At 37.1% G+C, this 22,435-nt stretch overlaps 1 protein-coding gene across 1 annotated transcript in view; it reads left to right on the top strand.

Moving 5' to 3' along the window:
* adam22 (ADAM metallopeptidase domain 22) overlaps window positions 1-22,435 on the top strand; it is an 89,874-nt gene continuing 67,439 nt past the window's right edge. The window contains exons 1-3 of the mRNA XM_073846526.1: window positions 1-106; window positions 352-512; window positions 5,859-5,932. Coding sequence (XP_073702627.1) covers window positions 1-106; window positions 352-512; window positions 5,859-5,932 — 341 coding nt within the window. The remainder of the gene's footprint in view (window positions 107-351; window positions 513-5,858; window positions 5,933-22,435) is intronic.

Here is a 22,435-nt window from a genome sequence, read left to right as displayed (position 1 = left end):
ATGGATGCGGGAATGATGCCTCACCGTGTCGGGATTTCCTTTCTGTGCCTCTTTGTAGCAGTGATGTGCTCTGTGATACATACCAGCATTTCGCTGCCTCATTACGGTAAGGGTGTATTTTTATTCATTTGATAACGAAACAAAACAATTATGGCGTTTTTTTTGATCATATTAGTGTCGTTTTTTATTCCCACCGCTTTCGTTTCAGGTGATGTAAACAACTGTAATATGTATGTAACTGCAACACCGAGCCGTGATTCATCGTTATCGTTTCTAAACAAAATATCGTGTCCATTTTCATCAATCTCGAGAAGATGTTAAGCATATTCCTCCGTGTTTTTGTTATTCTAGGAGACACCTTGGTAAAGACGAGGGCTCGGCGTGATGACGCCAGGTTCCTCGGGAGAGAGAACACGGTACCGGTCCGTTTAGTGTACCGAATGGACGGAGACACTCAGACCGCTCATGATGTTCTCAACACACAGGTCAGAATGAGCTCTGAGAGTAAACAGGTGTGTATTTTTCATATCATGTTCTGATCTGTGTGTCACAAGGATGCTCTCTCCTCCCGTTGCCATTGGAGACACGCTGCTCTTCCAATGATGTTTATGTTTTTCTCTTTTACTCTCCTTCCGAGTCTTATAGTCAGACTCTGGGTGGTCTGAAAGCGCTGTGAAGATAATTCCAGTCATTTAAGGGTGATCTAATAAACCAAAACAGCACATTTCACCGGAAGATGCTGCTGATGCTTAGGCCTCCTGAGGCATCTCATGGCATCACAGCTTTGCAAACACAAAGGACACAGAAAGAACAAATGAGCAGCTCATTTGTTGAAGTACTAGCAGCGTGAATAAATATTGCATTATTGTTTTTTACATTATTATATATCACAGAAATGCCAAAGACTGATAAATGTGATCCTGGAGCGCAAAACCAGTCTTGGGTATATTTGTAGCATTAGCCAACAATACATTGTATGGGTCAAATTGATGCCAGAAATCATTAGGATATTAAGTAAAGATCATGTTCCATGAAGATTTGTACATTTCCAACCATAAATATATCAAAATGTAATTTTTGATTAATAATATGCATTGCTAACAACTTAATTTGGACAACTTTAAAGGCGATTTTCTCAGTATTTTGATTTTGTTTGCACCCTCAGATTCCAGATTTTTAAATAGTTGTCCTATCCTAACAAACCATACATTAATGTAAAGCTTATTCAGCTTATTGTTATTATTATTTAGCTTTCATGACTGGTTCCAGGGTCACAAAGTATGTATCTCTGTCTATTATTCAGCAAAGAGTCAGGGACTCAAAACCTGGGCCATGATGATGAAAGGAAAACTGGCAAATGTACTTTGTATTTAGTTTCTCGGTTGAGCATGTAATGCTATTAGAGGTTTATGGACATGCCATTTCTTTTGTTCTTTTGCCTGGCTTGAAAGATAGTGAATTAGACTTTTTTCATGAGCTGATATCACATTAACTCATGAATAAAAATAAAACTGATATATTTAACCTATAAAAAGTTGCATAACTTTTGCTTTAAATTGATCAAAAATGATGATAAAGACATTTAGAATGTTACAAAAGATTTCTATTTCACATAAATGCTGTTCTTCTGAAGAAACCTGAAAAAAATCTACCCAGCTGTTTTCAACATAATAATAATAAAAATGTTCTTTTGAGCAGCAAATCAGAATATTAAATGATTTCGGAATGATCATGTGACTGGAGTAATGATGAAAGAAGACTTGTCACATGATCAGTCAGAAATCATGTTAATATACTATGATTTTTGAGTGCAAACTCAAAATGTCTAAAGTGTCTGTGGTTTTGTCCATCCTGACTGCTCAGGTACTTTGCTGCTCACGCTTTGCGTGACTGAGTAATTCTCAAAGGCATAAATATGCAATCGCCTGTGGCCTCGTTACTGTAACGAGTCTCTTTGACCGGTTAGAATGACTGTACATGTGTCGCGACGTCGCTGTTTTGTGCTTCAGGCTGTGTGCACGTGTATGGCTTAACCCTTTGTCTGACGTGTGCAGCTGAGCTCTGTATAATTGAAGCGAAGGCTTTTTTTTTTATCATGCCAATGCATAGCATTGATTTAATCATTGTGCTGTTATATATGGTGCTAGATTAGAGTTAGACGCATACCAATGAAATATAGCCTATTTCTTTACAAATACATTCAACTACAGTCGTTCAGATCTGTTTTTAGCTCCATGTTTGGCTTACAATCGAATCTTTTTGAAGATTGAAGATGGTTTTATTTATAGATATTCACTGATGCCTAAAACAAAAATCAAAGAGAAGCGTGCTAATTTTAGATCTTCTTTATTTAACACAAAATGTAGATCAGAAGTTGAGCAGTTTAAAACGATAATATGATGAAACAGCAATCGATGATGCTGAAGGCATAATGGGCAGAAAGCTGCAGCCTTCTCATCTTACACAGTTTCTAGAAAACACTCAGAATGTCTTTATTAGATTTGCGTGTTATTGTGCATCTTGTTTAGACGTGACGCACAAATAGGCACTCATCCTCGGGGCAGTAGATGTACATGTGGGTGTGTCTCGAGGAGGGTAGCTTCATTCAGGGGGTCACTGATGGGTGAAGTGTAGAGGTTCTCCCCCTCCGTATTTCTTCCACCCCTTCGTTCTCCTTCCATTTTATTGATAACTAGGCTGGTTTAGGGAGAGGTGTGTTCCCTTGGGGGTGTTAGACTCCCCTCACCTCCCTCTATGCTTCTATTTCTGCCCTCTCTGCCCTCCCTCACACACACACTCACAAGCTCCGAGAACAATGCACTGCAACCCAAAAGCTTCTCTTTCCCCTGAGGGGGTGTTATACGGCCCTGGCCATATGGGCCCCAAGCAGGCAGTGAATTAACCATCAGTGAACACACACACACACACACACACCGACACAGCCACCAGTCCTGCACATCAAAGTGTACCCGTGATGAATAAAAAAAAAAGCAATTAGCGCATCTAATTTTACTTCTCTCTCCCGACACACCAAATATGTTCTAATTTTTACAGTTTTTATTGTCTCAGCTCATGTGTGGCACCTTGACATTTTCCTTTTGAAATAAATATGCACTTTTGATGAGCAACAATGCATTAAATTAATCAAAAAGTGACAGTAAAGACATTTATAATTTTACAATTTCTACTTCAAATCTACTCAAAGAATCCTGGAAAAAATGTATCATGCATTCCACAAAGTTATTAAGCAGCACAGCTGTTTTGGACATTGATAATAATAAGAAATGTTTCTTGAGTTCAAATCAGAATATTAGAATGATCTCTGAAGGATCATGTGACACTAGATACACTACCAGTCAAAAGTTATTGAACAGTAAGATTTTTTTTAACAACAGTAAAACATTTTTTTAAATAATTCTTTTGCTCACCAAGCTGGCATTTTTTTTTTAATCCAAAATACATTAGAAGCGGTAAAATTGTGAAATATTTTTATTTTTTTAAATAACTGCTTTCTATTTGAATATATTTTAAAATGTAATTTATTCCTATGATCAAATCTAAATTTCATCATTACTCCAGTTTTCAGTGTCTCATGATTTTTCAGAAATCATTCTAATATGCTGATTTGCTGTTCAAGACGCATTTTTATTATTATTATGATCAATATTTAAAACAGTTACATTTTTGTCAGGATTATTTGATGAAAAGAAAGATCCAAAGATCAGCATTTATCTGAAATAAAAAGCTTTTTTTTACACTATACACTAGGGATGCACGATATTTATCAGACAAATAAATTATCGACCGATATGGGTAAAAATTACGTCATTTTTATTGCTCCGATAAATAAATGAAATCCGATCCGATAAAGTACTCTTGCTGGTAAATCAATCAATCAGTCTGGTTTATCAGAGATTCATCTGCTTTCCGAGTGCAAGTGACTGCAGCTGTAAACTGCAGTGACTCTCGGCCTTTGTCGCGTTTAATACGTCATCATCTGTCGTCATCATCGCCTTCGCCGGTCTGGAAGTTTTTCACGGTGGCAGAGGAGGACGATGCTATTGCTATTTGCAACACATGTTTAGCAAGGATTCCGAGAGGAGGTAAAAAGCCGTCAAGTTTTAACACAACAAATCTTATATATCTCACTTCAGAGGTCATCATCGTGGTGAATCTGTTTTAGGGGCCGTACACATGTCGCGCCTAAAAACGCGTGGAAAACGCTAGGCGCGCCGCTATCTCTTTCTTTCCAAACCGCTCTGTAGTGTCTGCTGTGCGTCTGCCGTTGCTAAGCAACCATGACCTGCGCTCTCCATAAAGTCACGGAAGTTTCAGCAAAGGATAAATGGATTGTCAGCATTAAAAATCGCTTGCAGTAGCTCTGTTATTAAATTTATTTAAAAATGTTTATTCCTGTACAGCTATGATAAGCTGTTTCTCCACCTTGGCAGTGCTTTCAATGTTATGAAGGGAAAGGATGAAGTTGATTGGTTGGTTCATGTCACATGACCTGCGTTTGGCTTGCGGCATTCTGAACAGTTGAGATGTTTTAATCTCGATTCTGATGTTTTATTCCCCGTTTTGTACGATTTGGTTGTTGCACACATTCATAATATGATCAATAAGAATGGATTACATGTAAGCTTTAACGGACATTTGGACATCTGACGTTACTCCATGATGCACTTTTCATTTTTTCCAGGTTGACAAATGTCAAAGCATTTTATTTATTTAGAATTGTGGTGCCTTACACAAAAAATAAAAACATTTTTGAAGAGTCAGGACTGATGTTTGCTATGATTGTTTGACCCAGATATATAATATACATTTCTTTAGTTTATCTTAGATTTTGTATTCTCCTGGGTGCACAAAATTATCATATAAAAATATGAACGTATTGGGTATCGGTATCGGCATCGGCCACAAGAAGAACTTAATTATCGGCTATCGGTAAAAAAATTTCGTATCGTGCATCCCTACTATACACTATACCATTCAAAAGCTTGGAGTCAGTATAATTTATAATTTTTACATTATTTTGAGCAAAGAAAATATAGAAATTATTACTTTTATTTAGCAAGAATGCTTTAAATTGATCAAAAGTGATGATAAAAACAATGTTACAAAAGATTTCTTCTGAACTTTCTATTCATCAAAGAAATCTGAAAAATCTGGAAAGTTTTCCGAATAAAACCTAATAATAATTATAAAAGTTTTTGAGCTGCAAATCAGAATGTTAGAATGATTTCAGAACGATCATGTGACTGAAGTAATGATGCCAGAAATTCAGCTTTGAAATCACAGGAAGAAATGACATTTTAAAATATATTCAGATTGAAAAGAGTTATTTTAAATAGTTAAAATATTTGACAATTTTACTGTTTTTGCTGTACTTTGGATCAAATAAATAGACTTCTGTAAAAAGACGTAAAAAAACTGTTCAAAAACTTTTGACTTGCAGTGTACATTTAGATTGGATTAAAAGGGTGGTGCTAACCTGAAAGAATCCAATCAATAGGAAAAAAAACTGCTTTTAAACACTAAATTACGTCTTCTTAATTGGATTCAAAAATACCTTGAAGAAACTACACAAAACAAAAATGCGAACTTTTAAAATCTGAAATTAGATTGGATTTACTCAGACTGTTGTAAATGACTGCATGTAAACATGCCTACTATGAACTGGAGTTTTAAGGACTGGAGTTTTGCATGAATAAAAAAAAAAAACATATCTAATTGTGTTTCTCTTTTCCAAAACACAAAAACATGAATTTTGCAGATTTTGTTGTCTCAGCTCATTTGTGGCATCCTAAGAGCTGAGAATGACCAGATATTTTCTTGTTTTGTCTCTTTTACAGAACCACATGGCTCAAGCTAGCTTCCAGGTGCCGGCCTTCGGACAGACCTTCATTTTAGACGTGGAACTGAACCAGTGAGTATCTGCTTCTGGGATGTCATGTAGCGGTTTGAGTTTGGAAAAGCACTGGAAAAATGCAGTGTGTGTGTATTTCTGCAGTGTGTGAGGTATGACTAATGCCCATCAGATCTATTTGCAAAGGGTTTTATGTTGCTGCTGATGGACTGCATGATCATAATGGCTGATGATTTATGCTGAAGGATTGGGAAAGACCTGACCACTCTATCGATCATGGCATCTGCCATGCTCTCTTCCTCTCTCTCTCTCTCTCTCTCTCTCTCTCTCTCTCTTTCTCTCTCTCTCTCTCTCTCTCTCTCTCTCTCTCTCTTTCTGTCTCTGTCAGGATTCCCTATATTACATGTAGTCTTAATACTCATAAACTTTACTATTTGCTCGAGGTTTTAGCATTTTGGGATTGTTTTCAATTTGAAGGCATAATGCCGTAATGCATTTATGAATAATAACAATATGCCATGAAAACAAGGTCACATCCCAACTTGAAAAAACAACTGTATTTTATATTAAGAACATTAAGCCTTTTTAGGACCCTAAAGATTTCTTGCATTTGACATATTTTATAATGTGCAATTTAGCTCATCCATCCAAATCCTCATTATCGTAATGAGTTTTTTGCAATTCTCGTTACTCTCATTTGCGATTCTCATTAGATTCCCTTTACTGTAATAACAATTAATTTTGTATTTAAATCAGCATAGATTAAAGTACAGAAAATATTACCAAGACTAATAAATACTGAACTATTTTGTACTGTTTTTTTTTTTTTTTTTTTTTTGCATTTATGCTTCATTACGAATAATTAATTTGAAATAATTCATTTTAAATTATAAAACATTAGATATAAAAATGTCACATGCACAAAAAAATTAATCGTCTTAAAAAAGGCTTAATGTTATATTTACAAAAAATATAATAATTCTGTTGATTTTGGGGCTGAAATATAATCTGGCAGGTTTTATGAGATTCACCCAGGTGCCATAATCAGTATTTTATCTTTATAGGGTGATTTAGCTGATATTACTCTGAAGTACTCATTCAAAAACTGAACTATAATTGCTTTATTTCTTACTTTCCTCAGTGCAGATGCTCATTGTATAAATAATTCCTATGGGTCTGCACCAAAGCTCACAGTCATAACCTTGCTTCTTTCATATTCATCTCCTAAATTCAATCCATTAACTCTTACTGTTACAAACACAACTGCCTCTGTACTTTAAACTGGTGCCAGACAGAATCAGAGTCAGCAGATTTAATCTCATTATAATAATGCATTATGAATATTTCAGTGTTCTCCCTCAGTGTCTGTATTTCTCCTAAACATCCTGGTGAAGAGAAAATCTGGCTTTAAGATGCGACTCCCTCTGTGTTTTTGTCAGGCTCTTTGTGAACAGAGTGTGTTTGTGTTGTGCTGTTGGCATTCTAATGCAGTTCTACCTCTGTAAAGGAGTCACTTTATTTAAGTATGACATGCAAAAGTGCTGTTAATATTAAAGGACTTTCAGGCCTTCAGGGCAGTCTTTCCCATTTATATCATGTGTAGCTCAGGTGGCGATCTGACAGATTGTCTTACACACGTTTCTTCATCCTCAGTCGCTCGTGCTGTCCAAGTCTAACCCTGATGATTTTGCAAATGTATAAACATGCACATTATATTCCAAATTCCAAGTAAATTTAGAGTGCAACAACTTTTTTTGTCATTAAAAAGTGCTCCTCACTGTTGAATTTCAGTGAGGCGTGGGAGAAAAAAATCAAATCTCCAATAAATTGTGATTCTCTCTTCAAAGGTGCTATAAACACACAAACAAAATTGGACTGCCATCGTACAAAACAAGACTAAGCTCAAAATCAATTCTGAAGTTTAAAAAATATATATATTGCTTGTTCATTTTGACGCTATTGGTAACATGCAGATGTTTTGATTTATTATTAATTTGTACTTATTTTAAAAAGTGCTTATAATTTATTACTTTGTACTTACGTAATTTAAGTAAAATGCACAAATGCATGTCATATTCAATTTTAAAGCATGTTCTTGAAGTGTTGCAATGTCCACTTATTATAAGTGATGCTTATTAAGTTTACATCTTTGGGCTTGTAGGTTTGGCTCATGAATCAATCCAGTTTTTGGAGTTTATAAAGTAGGCAGATGCATGTTGATGTGACTTACAGTCAAGCCACAATCTATTCAGACACCTTCAAAATGTCTCACATTATCACAGTTTATTCGCTACTAATAAAATATGACAATCACTCAAGAGTTAAACTGTGTCAGAAAAAAATCATCTTGATAATGTCAGATAACTTTGATAGAGCTATGTAACAAAACATGGTGAAAGTGTCAAATCAAAATTTTGGTCTCAAATTTATCAATTTTACTGGTAGTCCACTTTATGAAAAAGTTTGGGGTATAATATGTCAACAGTTTACTTTATTTTGCTATCCTCACTTACATAATTGAACTATAGTGTCCTGCATCCACTAGTAAAATAATATCACAAATTATATCTGGTGTCTGAATAATTTTTGGTTTGACTGTATTTCCAAGATAAAGTACTGGGATTTAAAGAGATAGTTAACCAAAAAATAAAAATGAACCTATGATTTACTCACCCTCATGCCATCCTAGGTGTATATGACTTTTTTCTTTCAGGCAAATCCAATCTGAGTTATATTAAAAAATGTCCTGGCTCTTCCAGTCCTTACAATCGCAGTGAATGGGTGTCGAGATTTTGAAGTTCAATAAAGTGCATCCATCCATCATAAAAAGTGCTCCACCTGGCTCAGAGGAATTAATAAAGGCCTTCTAAAGCGAATCAATGTGTTTGTGTAAGAAAAATATCCATATTTAAAACTTTATAAACTGTAATCTCTAGCTTTCGCTAACTGTTCACATGAGAGTGGCGTGTTCAGTTAGAGAAAGCTAGAGATTACAGTTTATACATTTTTAAATATAGGTATTTTTCTTACACAAATGCATCGATTCGGTTCAGAAGGCCTTTATTAAGCCCTCAGAGCCATGTGGAGCACTTCTTATGATGGATGCAAGCACTTTATTTTGCATCAAAATTAAGCTTGGAAGAGCCAGGACCATATTATTTTTTAATAGAACTCTGATTGTATTCATCTGAAAGAAGAAAGTCATATACACCTGATGGCTTGAGGGTGAGTAAATCATGGGGTAATTTTCATTTTTGGGTGAGCTATCTCTTTAAGTTAATTATGGGCGTTTCTGTTTGCTGCTTTTTCCAAGATCAGACAACACGAATAAGTCGAGCCGTATCTTTTCTGATGCGCACTTAAATATCTCATTAACAGCTTATTCAATTCAGTTGCACAGACACAGTTGTTTTTCACAAGTTGCCGCTGTGCATCATGGGACTGCGTTCTTCATAAAGTTTACATGCAATGCTGCCTTCAAATTTAGCTAGAGGTTTTCTCAGAAGGCTGCATAATCATGCTGCCTACCGTTTTTAATAGTCAAGAGCACACCTCTGATAACTTACACTCCTGTCTGCGTGGGCTGCTCACTAGGTTTTGGATTGGAGCCATTGATACAGGTTATTATATCAGTCAATGTTCTCTCTGTGTGTCTGCATGTGGCTTGTCTTGTTCAGTACACTATATTTTCTGCTTTAATGGCTTCTGACTGGGTGGATCTGATTGCTTCTGTCCCTTTAAAAAGTGCTGTGTGTGTATATAGCAGAGAGAATCACAAAAGTGTGTGTTGCGCTGTTTAGTTTGCTCTTCTGCGCCCATGGAGAGCTGGCAGTCGGATCCGTCCTGACTGACCTGCGTCCAGATTACTTTCCCAGTTTCCACCTAGGAAACCAATTCAATCTTTCATTCTCATTCTCTCACCTCTCTCTGGGAATTTCTAAAGTGTTCGGGATTTTTTTTACTTGTTTGTGTGTGTGTGCATTTGTGTGAATTTGGCTTTTCTCCGGCCTCCAGCTGAGAACTACTTTCTTAAAAGTTTTTCTTTTGTATGATCACTGTTTATTATCTATAGTTTAGCAATTTCAATACATCTGATGGACATATTTGTATCACAAAAATCTTGTTTTGCTTGTATTATTAAAATGTGCACTGACTCAAACTCCAATAGTCCTCACACACACACAAACACACACTGGCTTGCCCCCTGCACCCTCTCACGCGCTCTGAATAATGAATGAGTGTGTTTGATTAAAGCGGTCGGAGCAAATGGGTTTTCTGCTTTTCAATCACGCTGTGTCGTCGTGACGACGGACCATGTGGCAGAAAGGAAGCAGATATGGCTGATGCTGGGGGGGTGGGAACAGACAGCTGCAACTCTGAGCAGATAACAATCAAATCACAAGCTCACCTTTGAATCAGAAATCAATGCAGACAAATCAGCCATTAATATCAAATCTTTGATAAAAGCATGATAAATCCCACATTTGTCTCACTCCCCAGTGCCCTCATTTAAAACTCCTTAACACTAAATAAATTTACTTGTGAAGCAAAATTTCCATTAGGCAATACCAGAGAATGTGTCTTCAGTGTGTATTATGAATCAGATTTATTAAAGGATTAGTTCACTTCCAGAATTAAAATTTTCTGATAATTTACTCACCCCCATGTCATCCAAGATGTTTGTCTGTCTTTCTTTGGTCGAAAAGAAATGAAGGTTTTTGAGGAAAACATTCCAGGATTTTTCTCCATATAGTGGGATTCAATGGGGATCAGCGGATTGAAGGTCAAAATTGCAATTTCAATGCAGCTTCATAGGACTCTACACGATCCCAGCCGAGAAATAAGGGTCTTTTCTAGTGAAACGATCACTCATTTTCTAAAAAAACAAATTCTATTATTTTTAACCACAATAGATACGGACCCCCAAACTTCAAATTTTGACCGCCTATAACTCTGCCGAAATGCAGCCAAAGTCCACCAAACTCGGGTCGGAGTTAGACCTCTGGGAAACCTACCCGACTGCACCGACCCAGAGTCTCTGCTCCCCCGGGGGCCCGAGATACAGACTCCCTAGTTTCGGGGGCCAAAATCGAAGGGGCTAAAACATGACCCCCATGTCATCCAAGATATTTGTCTTTCTTTCTTCGGTCAAAAAGAAATGAAGGTTTTTGAGGAAAACATTCCAGGATTTTTCTCCATATAGTGGGATTCAATGGGGATCAGCGGTTTGAAGGTCTAAATTGCGATTTCAGTGCAGCTTCATAGGACTCTACACGATCCCAGCCGAGGAATAAGGGTCTTTTCTAGTGAAACGATCACTCATTTTCTCAAAAAACAAATTCTATTATTTTTAACCACAATAGATACGGACCCCCAAACTTCAAATTTTGACCGCCTATAACTCTGCCGAAACGCAGCCAAAGTCCACCAACTCGGGTCGGAGTTAGACCTCTGGGAAACCTACCCGACTGCACCCACCCAGAGTCCCTGCTCCCCTGGGGGCCCGAGATACAGATCCCCTAGTTTCGGGGCCAAAATCGAAGGAAAAGCCCTAGAGACTCCAATACGGGCTCGATCGATAGCCCTCGAAGGGCCCTCTTCAGTAGGGATCAACAAGTTGAAGGTCCAAGTTGCAGTTTCAATGCAGCTTTAAAGGACTCTACATGATCCCAGCCAAGGAATAAGTGTCTTATCTAGTCAAACGATCACTCATTTTCTAAAAAGACAAATTCTATTATTTAACTTCAAATTTTGACCGCCTATAACTCCGCCGAAACGCAGCCAAAGTCCACCAAATTCGGGTCGGAGTTAGACCTCTGGGAAACCTACCCGACTGCACCCACCCAGAGTCCCTGCTCCCCCGGGGGCCCGAGATACAGACTCCCTAGTTTCGGGGCCAAAATCGAAGGAAGAGCCCTAGAGACTCCAATCTGGGCTCGATCGATAGCCCTCGAAGGGCCCTCTTCAATGGGGATCAACGAGTTGAAGGTCCAAGTTGCAGTTTCAATGCAGCTTCAAAGAACTCGACACAATCCCAGCTGAGGAATAAGATTCTTCTCTATGATTACTCATTTTCTAAAAAAAAGACAAATTCTATACTTTTTAAAATGCTGCACCTGTGCCTTCACACATTATGCAGTTACATTGGAAAGGTCAGGTGTTGTTAGTTGTTCATCTGTGTACTCTGGTTCAGAAAGGTAGGATTGGGCAAAAAACACCAAAATTGTCCAACATTGTTGTTTTACCTTTTTTTGTAAAGGACTTTCTTGGCACGTTCGCTTTGTAAACAATGGGTTGGTGTTTCCGTCACATGTGACCTTTCCAACATGACTACGTAATGTGTGAAGTTGAGCTAGTGCAAGATGAGCATTTGTGGTTAAAAAGTATGAAAAATTATATATTTTTTTAGAAAATGGCTGATCCTCATTGAAGTTCACTATATGTAGAAAAATTCTTAAATGTTTTCCTCAAAAACATTCATTTCTTTTCAACTGAATAAAGAAAGACACGAACATCTTGGATGACATAGGGGTGAGTAAATCATCAGAAAATGTTTATTCCGGAAGTGAAATAATCCTTAAAAAACTGACAGATTTGTTTCACGTTTTAGGAATGGACCTAAATCTCTTTTTTGTAAGATTATTGAAAGATTCTTATTTTTTTTTTTAAATAACAGTAAAAACATTTCTAATGTTACAAAAGATTTTTATGTCAAATAAATTATAATAAAAGACTGAAGTAATGATGCTGAAAATTCAGCTTTGTCATCACAGGAATAAATTACATTTTAAAATTATAAAAAAAAAAAAAAATTATAAATATTAAAATTTAAATGTTTAAATAGACAACAGTTCTTTTAAATGTTTATAATATTTCACAATATTCTCAATATTAATGTTACTGAACGGTGTATATTATGAAAAAAATATTTATTAATTTTCATGTACAGTCAAACCAAAAATTATTCAGACATTTTTATTTTATTTTTTTTACTAGTGGGTGCAGGACACTACAGTTCATTTATGTAAGTGAAGATAGCAAAATAAAATAAGCTGTGACATATTAAACCCAAAAATACTTCATACAGTGGACTACCAGTAAAATTGATCAAAATTTGGGGCCAAATATTATTCAGACACTTTGACCTGACCATGTTTTCCTTAAGTGTTTTTTTCTTTAATTGCTAATGTGACCTTTTTACACCACAGACTGAACAAAATTAAGCATTGCTTGGTAATAGGTCAACAAAGTATTGATAGTTGTATAAATATTGTCATACTAACAGTTGTCTGAATTTTTGATTGATTGTAATCCATTACATACCTTTCTATCAAAGTTAACTGACATTATCAAGATGAATCTGAAGAGTTTAACTATGAGTTCTTGTCATAATTCATTGCCATTTTCTAAAGTATAGCGAAAAAAATGTTGAAGGTGTCTAAATAAATTTTAGTGTGACACAATATTACTAATTATGTCTGAAATTGAATCTTATATCTGAGACTCATTATATTAAATATTTGAGTATAATAATGTAATGTAATGTTCATTGTATGAATCTGAAGTAACATTTAAAAATTTCCCTGTAAGCAACACCCGCATAATTCATGCAGGGTCTGAGCTCAGCAAAACGCAGTGCAGAAGTATCCCAGTGTCATCTGCCATCTGCTACTATAAGCCTCTGTCTGACCCAGTCAGCACACGTGTGACGTCTCATCAGATCAAACCTGTGACAGGACACTTCTGCTGAGACGCTGGTGTGTGTCCGATTGCAGTTGAGTGAGCTGTATGCGGATTGGTTTTGTTTTTTAATTTCATACTTGTAATTATAAATCAAGTTCAAACGATAGGTTTCTTCTTTAAACACACACATCTCGGATGAATACACTTCTTGCATTGCCATTAACATTTATCATCATGTCAGCCGTGTCCAACATGCATGAAAGAGCCCAAACACACCTCCAGACACACTCATTTGTTTAATTTCAGATGTCAGTTGCACCTGAGGGTTTGTGGCATGTGTTTGCATGCGTTGGTTAATTGTTTTTGTTTCAATTTGTGGTGCTCAGTCTTTAGACATTATTATCTAAAAAAGAACCGGTTCATGTTTTCAAACCTTCACAAGTCTTCACAAGTGTTGGTGTTGCAGTATAATAAATGCACATGCAAACATAGAAAAGCTGGATTAGATTAACAACACTATAGAGATATTAATCAAACTAACAAAATATCGACTTGATCTATTCAGTGATTTCAATGTCAGTGCACTGATCTGATATACGTTTATTATGGCATCATTTATTCAGCTCCATTTTACCATCCTTTCAGGAAACTGCGCAGTAGAGGAAAGATACACAAAACATGAGCAATAGGCAGGAAGAGAGAGAGAAAGTGAATAAGTTGTTAGATGGAGGGAGAGTGAAAACCTGACCAGCCAGCATCCTTCATGCACTTCATGAGTCTGTGTGGGTGTGTGATGAAGGAGGAAAGAGATCCGAGGGAGATGGAGTCGGGAAAAACAGCTGGCATCAGAGTCTCAGAAGAGCTCTTGCTCATATACTTCACACGTACAGTGACGCAAGATATTTTCAGAAGAAGGTCTGAGACGTTCTGCTGAACCTGTCTGTAAACACAGACTCCCTTTACATAAATAATTAGCATGCATCTATTGCAAATGCAACATTTGATCTTTAGGCTAAACTGGTTTGTTCTGCTGTGGCATGTTGTGGCCAATTTTTTATTTTTTATTTTTTTTTGTGTGATCTTCCTTGTGTTGTTTCTTGGCTTATTAACTAATGGTGTAATGATGGTGTGAGAACAAAACCCAAAACTGCCTCATTAAAAGTCTGCCCATATTCTACTTTTACTTCAAGGCATTTCTGAAAATGTTGAAAAATTTTCAAAACATTGTAGTGCACCTTTCATCCAATAATCGTAATAAGCTTTGTAACTTTTGATATAAAGCAAAGTCCCAGATTTCAAATTCTGTCCATTTCATTGCAGTATTCAAACAATAAATTACATTTTGGTGCTGTTTAAAGTGGAGTGACAGATTGCTGTGGTGACTCAGTTCAAGAGAAGCGGCACCTGAACTGATCATCTCCTCCGCTTTAATACCAGATTCAATTCCCATTTTTTACAAAACGATATTGATTCTTAAATCCCAAGAATTGATTAGTCTAGCCTGCTTTCAGTTATTGAAAGGAACATTGTAGCGCACCTTTCATCCAATAATCGTAATAAGCTTTGTGCTTAGTTACTTTTGATATAAACAAAGTCTCAGATTTCAAATTCTGTCCATTTTATTGCAGTATTCAAACAATAAAATACTAAATACAATACAAATAATAAAATCCTCTACTTTAGTACCAGATTCAGCATGAAATAAATATGCAACTTACTGAAATCCATATCCTGTCTCATGTAATCGCTTAATCTGTGTTTTAACTGTGCAAAGGTATCAATATAGCAGCTTGTAAACAATGTCACTTAGCATCACATTTACCTCAGAAAAAATTATATTATATAATTATATATAAATAATATATATTTGATGACAATACACTTGTTAGTCAGCTAGAAAAATTAACTCTACAATAACTTTACAATAATTTACATAAATTGAAATATAACTATGTAATTGTAAATTCATTGAGAGTAATTTAAGAGTTTGTGTACAAATCAGTTAATTTTTAAGCCTCAATATTATAGTAATGTAGTACCAACAGGCTCTAATGTATATTTTACAGCATTAGCATTAGAAAATTTGCCATGTCCTGTACCTGACATATGTCCACAATATCCAATATTATATCAAATTGAACTGCAAGCTTGTGAATAGAAATCAAGTTGAATCATGAAAGTTGTGACAACCCAAATATACAGTCAAACCAAAATATATAATTTTTTCACATTTTTTAATGCCAAAATTCATTAGGATATTATTATTGTAATTATATTTTCTTTGTTATCGTTGTCTTGTTTGTTATGTGAAAAAGCTAAACATTAAAATAAATGTGTAAAAAATAAAAAATAAAGTTACGTTTGATAGTGATGCCGGTAAAAAAAAAAAAAAAAAAAAACATTAGGATATTAAGTAAAAATCATGTTCCATGAAAATATTTTGTAAATTTCCTACCATAAAATAAATATATCCACACTTAAATTTTGATTAGTAATATGCATTGCTAAGAACTTCATTTAGACAACTTTCTCAATATTTAGATTTTTTTTGTACCCTTTAGATTCCAGATTTTCTAATTCTATCTCTGCAAAATATTGTCCTATCCTAACAAACCATAAAACAATGGAAAGCTTAACCAGCTCAATTAAAAACCAAACCTTATGACTGGTTGTATGATCCAGGGTCAACATTATCACAGTTTATTCGATTATATGCAGTTAAGAAAACGGTAATAAAATATGACAACTCATCTGTCAGATAATGTCAAATAACTTTGATAGAAAGGTATGTAACAAAACATGGTCAGGTGAAAGTGTCAAATCAACATTTTGGAGATGTTTTGGGTATAATATTTCAAAGTTAACTTTATTTTTCTTTCCATCACTTACATAAATGAACAGAAGTGTCCTGCACCCACTAGTAAAAAAATATTTTATAATATATCTGGTCTGAATAATTTTTGGTTTGACTCTATATATACATATGAATGAATAGACAAGTAATGTAAAGCCTGGTGTGTTTGAGATTGTGTCAAGATTGTGAGCTATTGGGGGATTTGATTGTGAAGGCAAATCTGTGTAAATAATGAGCAAATTTGATATTAACAAGCTCAGTGGGAGGAGCTGGTGAAACACACACACATTCACAATGAGAACAACTGCACCTGCTCCCCTCAGAATGTGTATTATTGTGGGGGGGAGGGTCTTTCTGGGAAATACACCGAATCTGTATTACATTGTGAAGACTTTCCCCTGTGTGTGTGTGTGTGTGTGTGTGTGTGTGTGTGTGTGTACCTGGTATTCATCACGTTGTGGGGACCCACAAGGATAGTAATAACAGTAGATTTTGACCTTGTGGGGACATTTCTTAGGTCCCCATGAGGAAACAGGCTTATAAATCATGCACAATGAGTTTTTTTGAGGAAGTAAAAGTGTGCACAATCTCCTGTGAGGGCTAGGTTTAGGTGTAGGGTAGGTGTAGGGTGATAGAAAATACAGTTTGTACAGTATGAAAACCATTACGCCTATGGAATGTCCCCATAAAACATGTAAACCCAACGTGTGAGTGTGTGTGTGTGTGTGTGTGTGTGTGTGTGTGTGTGTTCATGCATGTTTTATGGTTACATTTTGCTGATTCGTCCTATTGTGCACATTTAATTTAATTGTGATTATTTGTTGGTACTGTGAATGCATGTGTGGATAAGGCTGCTCGCAGTTCTTTTCTGTGCTGAGGCGGCAGTTTTGTCTCTTTGGGAACACGAGCAGAGCTGCAGGTTTAAAAACTCCTGGACAGCAAAAGCACAAAAGAGCTGAAGCGCTCAGCACACGTTACAATACTGACTTCAGCTTTTCCTAACACACACACACATATTCACAAATGCTCTCACAATACTTCAACATGATGTTGATGTCTTAATACACTCTAGATACCTTACACTATCATCCACTTCTGTCAAATATAGTTGTTTTTGTCTGTGAACATGAACAGGCATTGGTCTCTTGGTATTTTGAGTCACTATCTTAATCACAAAAATCACAAAACACAAATCACAAAAATCACAGCGGGAATCAGAATTGAGCAAGTCTCCTTATTTCCATGGAGTATAAATGATGAAAACAACACACTATGTCTACCACCAACAGTTGTTTACACTTGTATTAAGTGTGTTGTGTAAAAAGTGAACTTGTATGTGTTCAAGTGCTAATTGGATCGGAAACTGGGGTCTCCAGCTGTGCTGGATGGTGTCCTGTCCTCACGGGAGATGTTCTTCTGCTGGTCTCCAGAGTCTAGAACCAGACTTACACACTCCATAATCTTTAAAGATGCTGCATATTTGCGTATGTATGAGACATGAAATTATATGCCTAATAAATTTGTATTCATGTCATTGTGTGCAAATATAAAACCTGCTGTTCAAAGGTTGAGGTCAGTAGGGTTTTTAAAAGAATTTTCTTCTCTTATATCAAAAATCATTTGTAACATAAATGTCTTTACTGTTTTTTATTAATTTGATGTGTCCTTGCTGAGGAACCCCGTTGTAAAACCAGCATATGCTGGTTAGTTATGTTTTGAAGCATGGCAGCTTCTTTAAGCTTGTCTTTAGCTGGTCCTGAGGTGCTATAACCAGCTCAGGACCAACTGAGGACCATCTCAAACTTGCTGCCATGCTCCAAAACATACCTAACCAGCATATGCCGGTCCTTAGTTGGTCATGAGTTGGTTTAAGATGGTCATGTGCTGCTCTTAAACTGGTCCTAAACAACTACCTCATGCTCAGGACCAGCTCATAACCAGTTTATAACCCACTAAGGACCAGATTAAACCAGTTGCCATGCTCCAAAACATACCTAACCAGCATATGCTGGTCATGAGCTGGTTTAAGCTGGTCCTGAGCTGGATATAAAATGGTCAGGTGCTGGTCATGTGCTGCTCCTAAGATGGTCCTAAGCAACTAGCTCCTGCTCAAGACCATCTTAAACTAGCTCAGGACCAGCACATAACCATCTTAAACCAGCTGCCATGCTCCAAAACACACCTGCTGGTTAGTTATGTTTTAAAGCATGGCAGCTGGTTTGAGTTGGTTTAAGCTGGTCTTTAGTTGGTCATGAGCTGGTTTTGAGCGGATTATAAAATGGTTTAAGATGGTCATGTGCTGTCCTAAGCTGGTCCTAAGCAACTAGCTCCTTCTTGAAGCCAGCTCAAGACCATCCTAAACTAGCTCAGGACCAGCACATAACCATCTTAAACCAGCTGCCATGCTCCAAAACACACCTGCTGATTAGTTATGTTTTGAAGCATGGCAGCTGGTTTAAGCTGGTCTTTAGTTGGTCATGAGTTGGTTTAATATGATCCTGAGCTGGTTATGAGTGGATTATAAAATAATTATAATATACTGTCTAAGCTGGTCCTAAGCAACTAGCTCCTTCTTGGGACCAGCTCAAGACCATCTTAAACTAGCTCAGAACCAGCACATGACCATCTTAAACCAGCTGCCATGCTCCAAAACACACCTGCGGGTTAGTTATGTTTTAAAGCATGGCAGCTGGTTTGAGTTGGCTTAAGCTGGTCTTTAGTTGGTCATGAGCTGGTTTTGAGTGGATTATAAAATGGTTTAAGATGGTCATGTGCTGTCCTAAGCTGGTCCTAAGCAACTAGCTCATTCTTGACACCAGCTCAAGACCATCCTAAACTAGCTCAGGACCAGCACATAACCATCTTAAACCAGCTGCCATGCTCCAAAACACACCTGCTGGTTAGTTATGTTTTGAAGCATGGCAGCTGGTTTGAGTTGGTTTAAGCTGGTCTTTAGTTGGTCATGAGCTGGTTTTGAGCGGATTATAAGATGGTTTAAGATGGTCATGTGCTGTCCTAAGCTGGTCCTAAGCAACTAGCTCCTTCTTGAAGCCAGCTCAAGACCATCCTAAACTAGCTCAGGACCAGCACATAACCATCTTAAACCAGCTGCCATGCTCCAAAACACACCTGCTGATTAGTTATGTTTTGAAGCATGGCAGCTGGTTTAAGCTGGTCTTTAGTTGGTCATGAGTTGGTTTAAAATGATCCTGAGCTGGTTATGAGTGGATTATAAAATAATTATAATATACTGTCTAAGCTGGTCCTAAGCAACTAGCTCCTTCTTGGGACCAGCTCAAGACCATCTTAAACTAGCTCAGAACCAGCACATGACCATCTTAAACCAGCTGCCATGCTCCAAAACACACCTGCGGGTTAGTTATGTTTTAAAGCATGGCAGCTGGTTTGAGTTGGTTTAAGCTGGTCTGTAGTCGGTCATGAGCTGGTTTAAGGTGATCCTGAGCTGGTTTTGAGCGGATTATAAGGTGGTTTAAGATGGTCATGTGCTGTCCTAAGCTGGTCCTAAGCAACTAGCTCATTCTTGACACCAGCTCAAGACCATCCTAAACTAGCTCAGGACCAGCACATAACCATCTTAAACCAGCTGCCATGCTCCAAAACACAGCTGCTGGTTAGTTATGTTTTGAAGCATGGCAGTTGGTTTGAGTTGGTTTAAGCTGGTCTGTAGTTGGTCATGAGCTGGTTTAAGCTGATCCTGAGCTGGTTATAACCCGATTATAAGGTGGTTTAAGATGGTCATGTGCTGTCCTAAGATAGTCCTAAGCAACTAGCTGCTGCTTGGGACCAGCTCAAGACCATCTTAAACTAGCTCAGGACCAGCACATGACCATCTTAAACCAGTGGTCATGCTTCAAAACATACCTGCTGGTTAGTTGTGTTTTTAAGCATGGCAGCTGGTTTGAGCTGGTTTAAGATGGTCGTGTGCTGGTCCTAACATGGTCCTAAGCAAGTAGCTCCTGCTCAGGACCAGTTTATAACCAGCTCAGGACCAACTAAGGACCAGCTTAAACCAGCTGCCATGCTCCAAAACATACCTAACCAGCATATGTTGGTCCTTAGTTGATCATGAGCTGTTTTAAAATGGTTATAAGCTGGTTATAAACTGGTTATGACCTGGTTATAAGCTGGTTTAAGATGGTCATGTGCTGGTCCTAAGCAACTAGCTCCTGCCCAGGACCATCTCATAACCAGCTCAGGACCAACTAAGGACCAGCTCAAACCAGTGGCCATGCTTCAAAACACCCTGCTGGTTAGTTGTGTTTTGAAGCATGGCAGCTGGTTTGAGCTGGTTTACAATGGTCGTGTGCTGGTCCTAAGATGGTCCTAAGCAAGTAGCTCCTGCTCAGGACCAGCTTATAACCAGCTCAGGACCAACTAAGGACCAGCTTAAACCAGTTGCCATGCTCCAAAACATACCTAACCAGCAGTCCTTAGTTGGTCATGAGCTGGTTTAAGCTGGTTATAAGCTGGTTATAAACTGGTTATGACCTGGTTATAAGCTGGTTATGAGCTGGATTAAGATGGTCATGTGCTGGTCCTAAGCAACTAGCTCCTGCTCAGGACCAACTAAGGACCAGCTCAAACCAGCGGCCAAGCTTCAAAACATACCTAACCAGCATATGCTGTTAAAATGATGCCTTTCACAGAAAACACCGGATCATGCATATAGGATTGTAACCAACTGTAACCAAGGGGGAAGAGCAAAACAAAAGCTCAGGTGTTTTACATTATGTTGCTAAGCTTACCATAGCATACACACGTGCATTGTACAACAGTCCATTTTTAAATGTGTATCTTGGGTTGGGCTGTACTTAATTATTGCATGATGCTTTAAAATGCTGTCCAGGTAGGCAGCTCAATGGTACAGAGAAAATCTCTGTAACTGTAACAAAACCTCTTCACCTCACACACACATACACACACACACACACACACACACACACACACACACACACACACACACACACACACACACATACACACACAGATAATATAGCACTACTTCACACACAATCTGTTCTTTCGTCTGTAAACCCTTTTATTTCTATTCCTCTGGTTTTCCCTCTCTTCTTTAATTAGCATGTCTTGCTCTCTCCTTCTGTCTGTCTCGTACAATGGACCAGTCCATTAAGCTTTACATGAGAAATGAGAGCCATTTTGTAGTCATGTGACAGCACCATATTAAAGTGTTTGTAGGGCAGTGTGTGTGTGTGTGTGAAGAGGGATGGATTGGAACGGGATGGGGAATTGTGGGGCTTTCCTTATAAATTATTCAAATCCCAAAGCAATTAAAGCAGAAATCTGTTATCAGCCTTTACCTTTGCATTTAACAAAGCACAATATACTGCAGCTTTCCACCTCTGCTTAGACTGGGAGAGTACCAGCTCTTGACGGGTATTTGATTTTACTGGTAACTGGATCCCCAAAGGCCCCCTGCATGCTCATATTTTCATCTTTCATAGAAAAATACAAAATATACCTAAAATGTACATAAAACGAGAATATTTGAATAAATATAATAAAAGAAAAAATGTTATAGAAGAAATTATATTCAAACATTGTCATACATCAAAAATGTATGACAATGAAGTATAATACGGTAGAATAAATATATGTATAATATAATATAACATCATATATAACATCAAATATATGACCATATATGTGCATGTAATATATAATCTGTGTGTGTGTGTGTGTGTGTGTGACCCTGGACCACAAAACCAGTCTTAAGTCGCTGGGGTATATTTGTAGCAATAGCCAAAAATACATTGCATGGGTCAAAATTTTTGATTTTTCTTTTATGCCAAAAATCATTAAGAAATTAAGTAAAGTTCATGTTCCATGAAGATTTTTTGTAAAATTATTTCTGTAAACATATCAAAATGTAATTTTTGATTTGTAATATGCATTGTTAAGAACCTAATTTGGACAACTTTAAAGGTGATTTTCTCAGTCTTTTGATTTTTTTGCATCCTCAGATTTCTGATTTCAAATAGATGTAC

Source organism: Garra rufa, chromosome 9 (assembly GCF_049309525.1).
Source record: "Garra rufa chromosome 9, GarRuf1.0, whole genome shotgun sequence".
Classification (NCBI taxonomy): Eukaryota; Metazoa; Chordata; class Actinopteri; order Cypriniformes; family Cyprinidae; genus Garra; species Garra rufa.
This window is presented reverse-complemented; position numbering and strand designations above follow the sequence as displayed.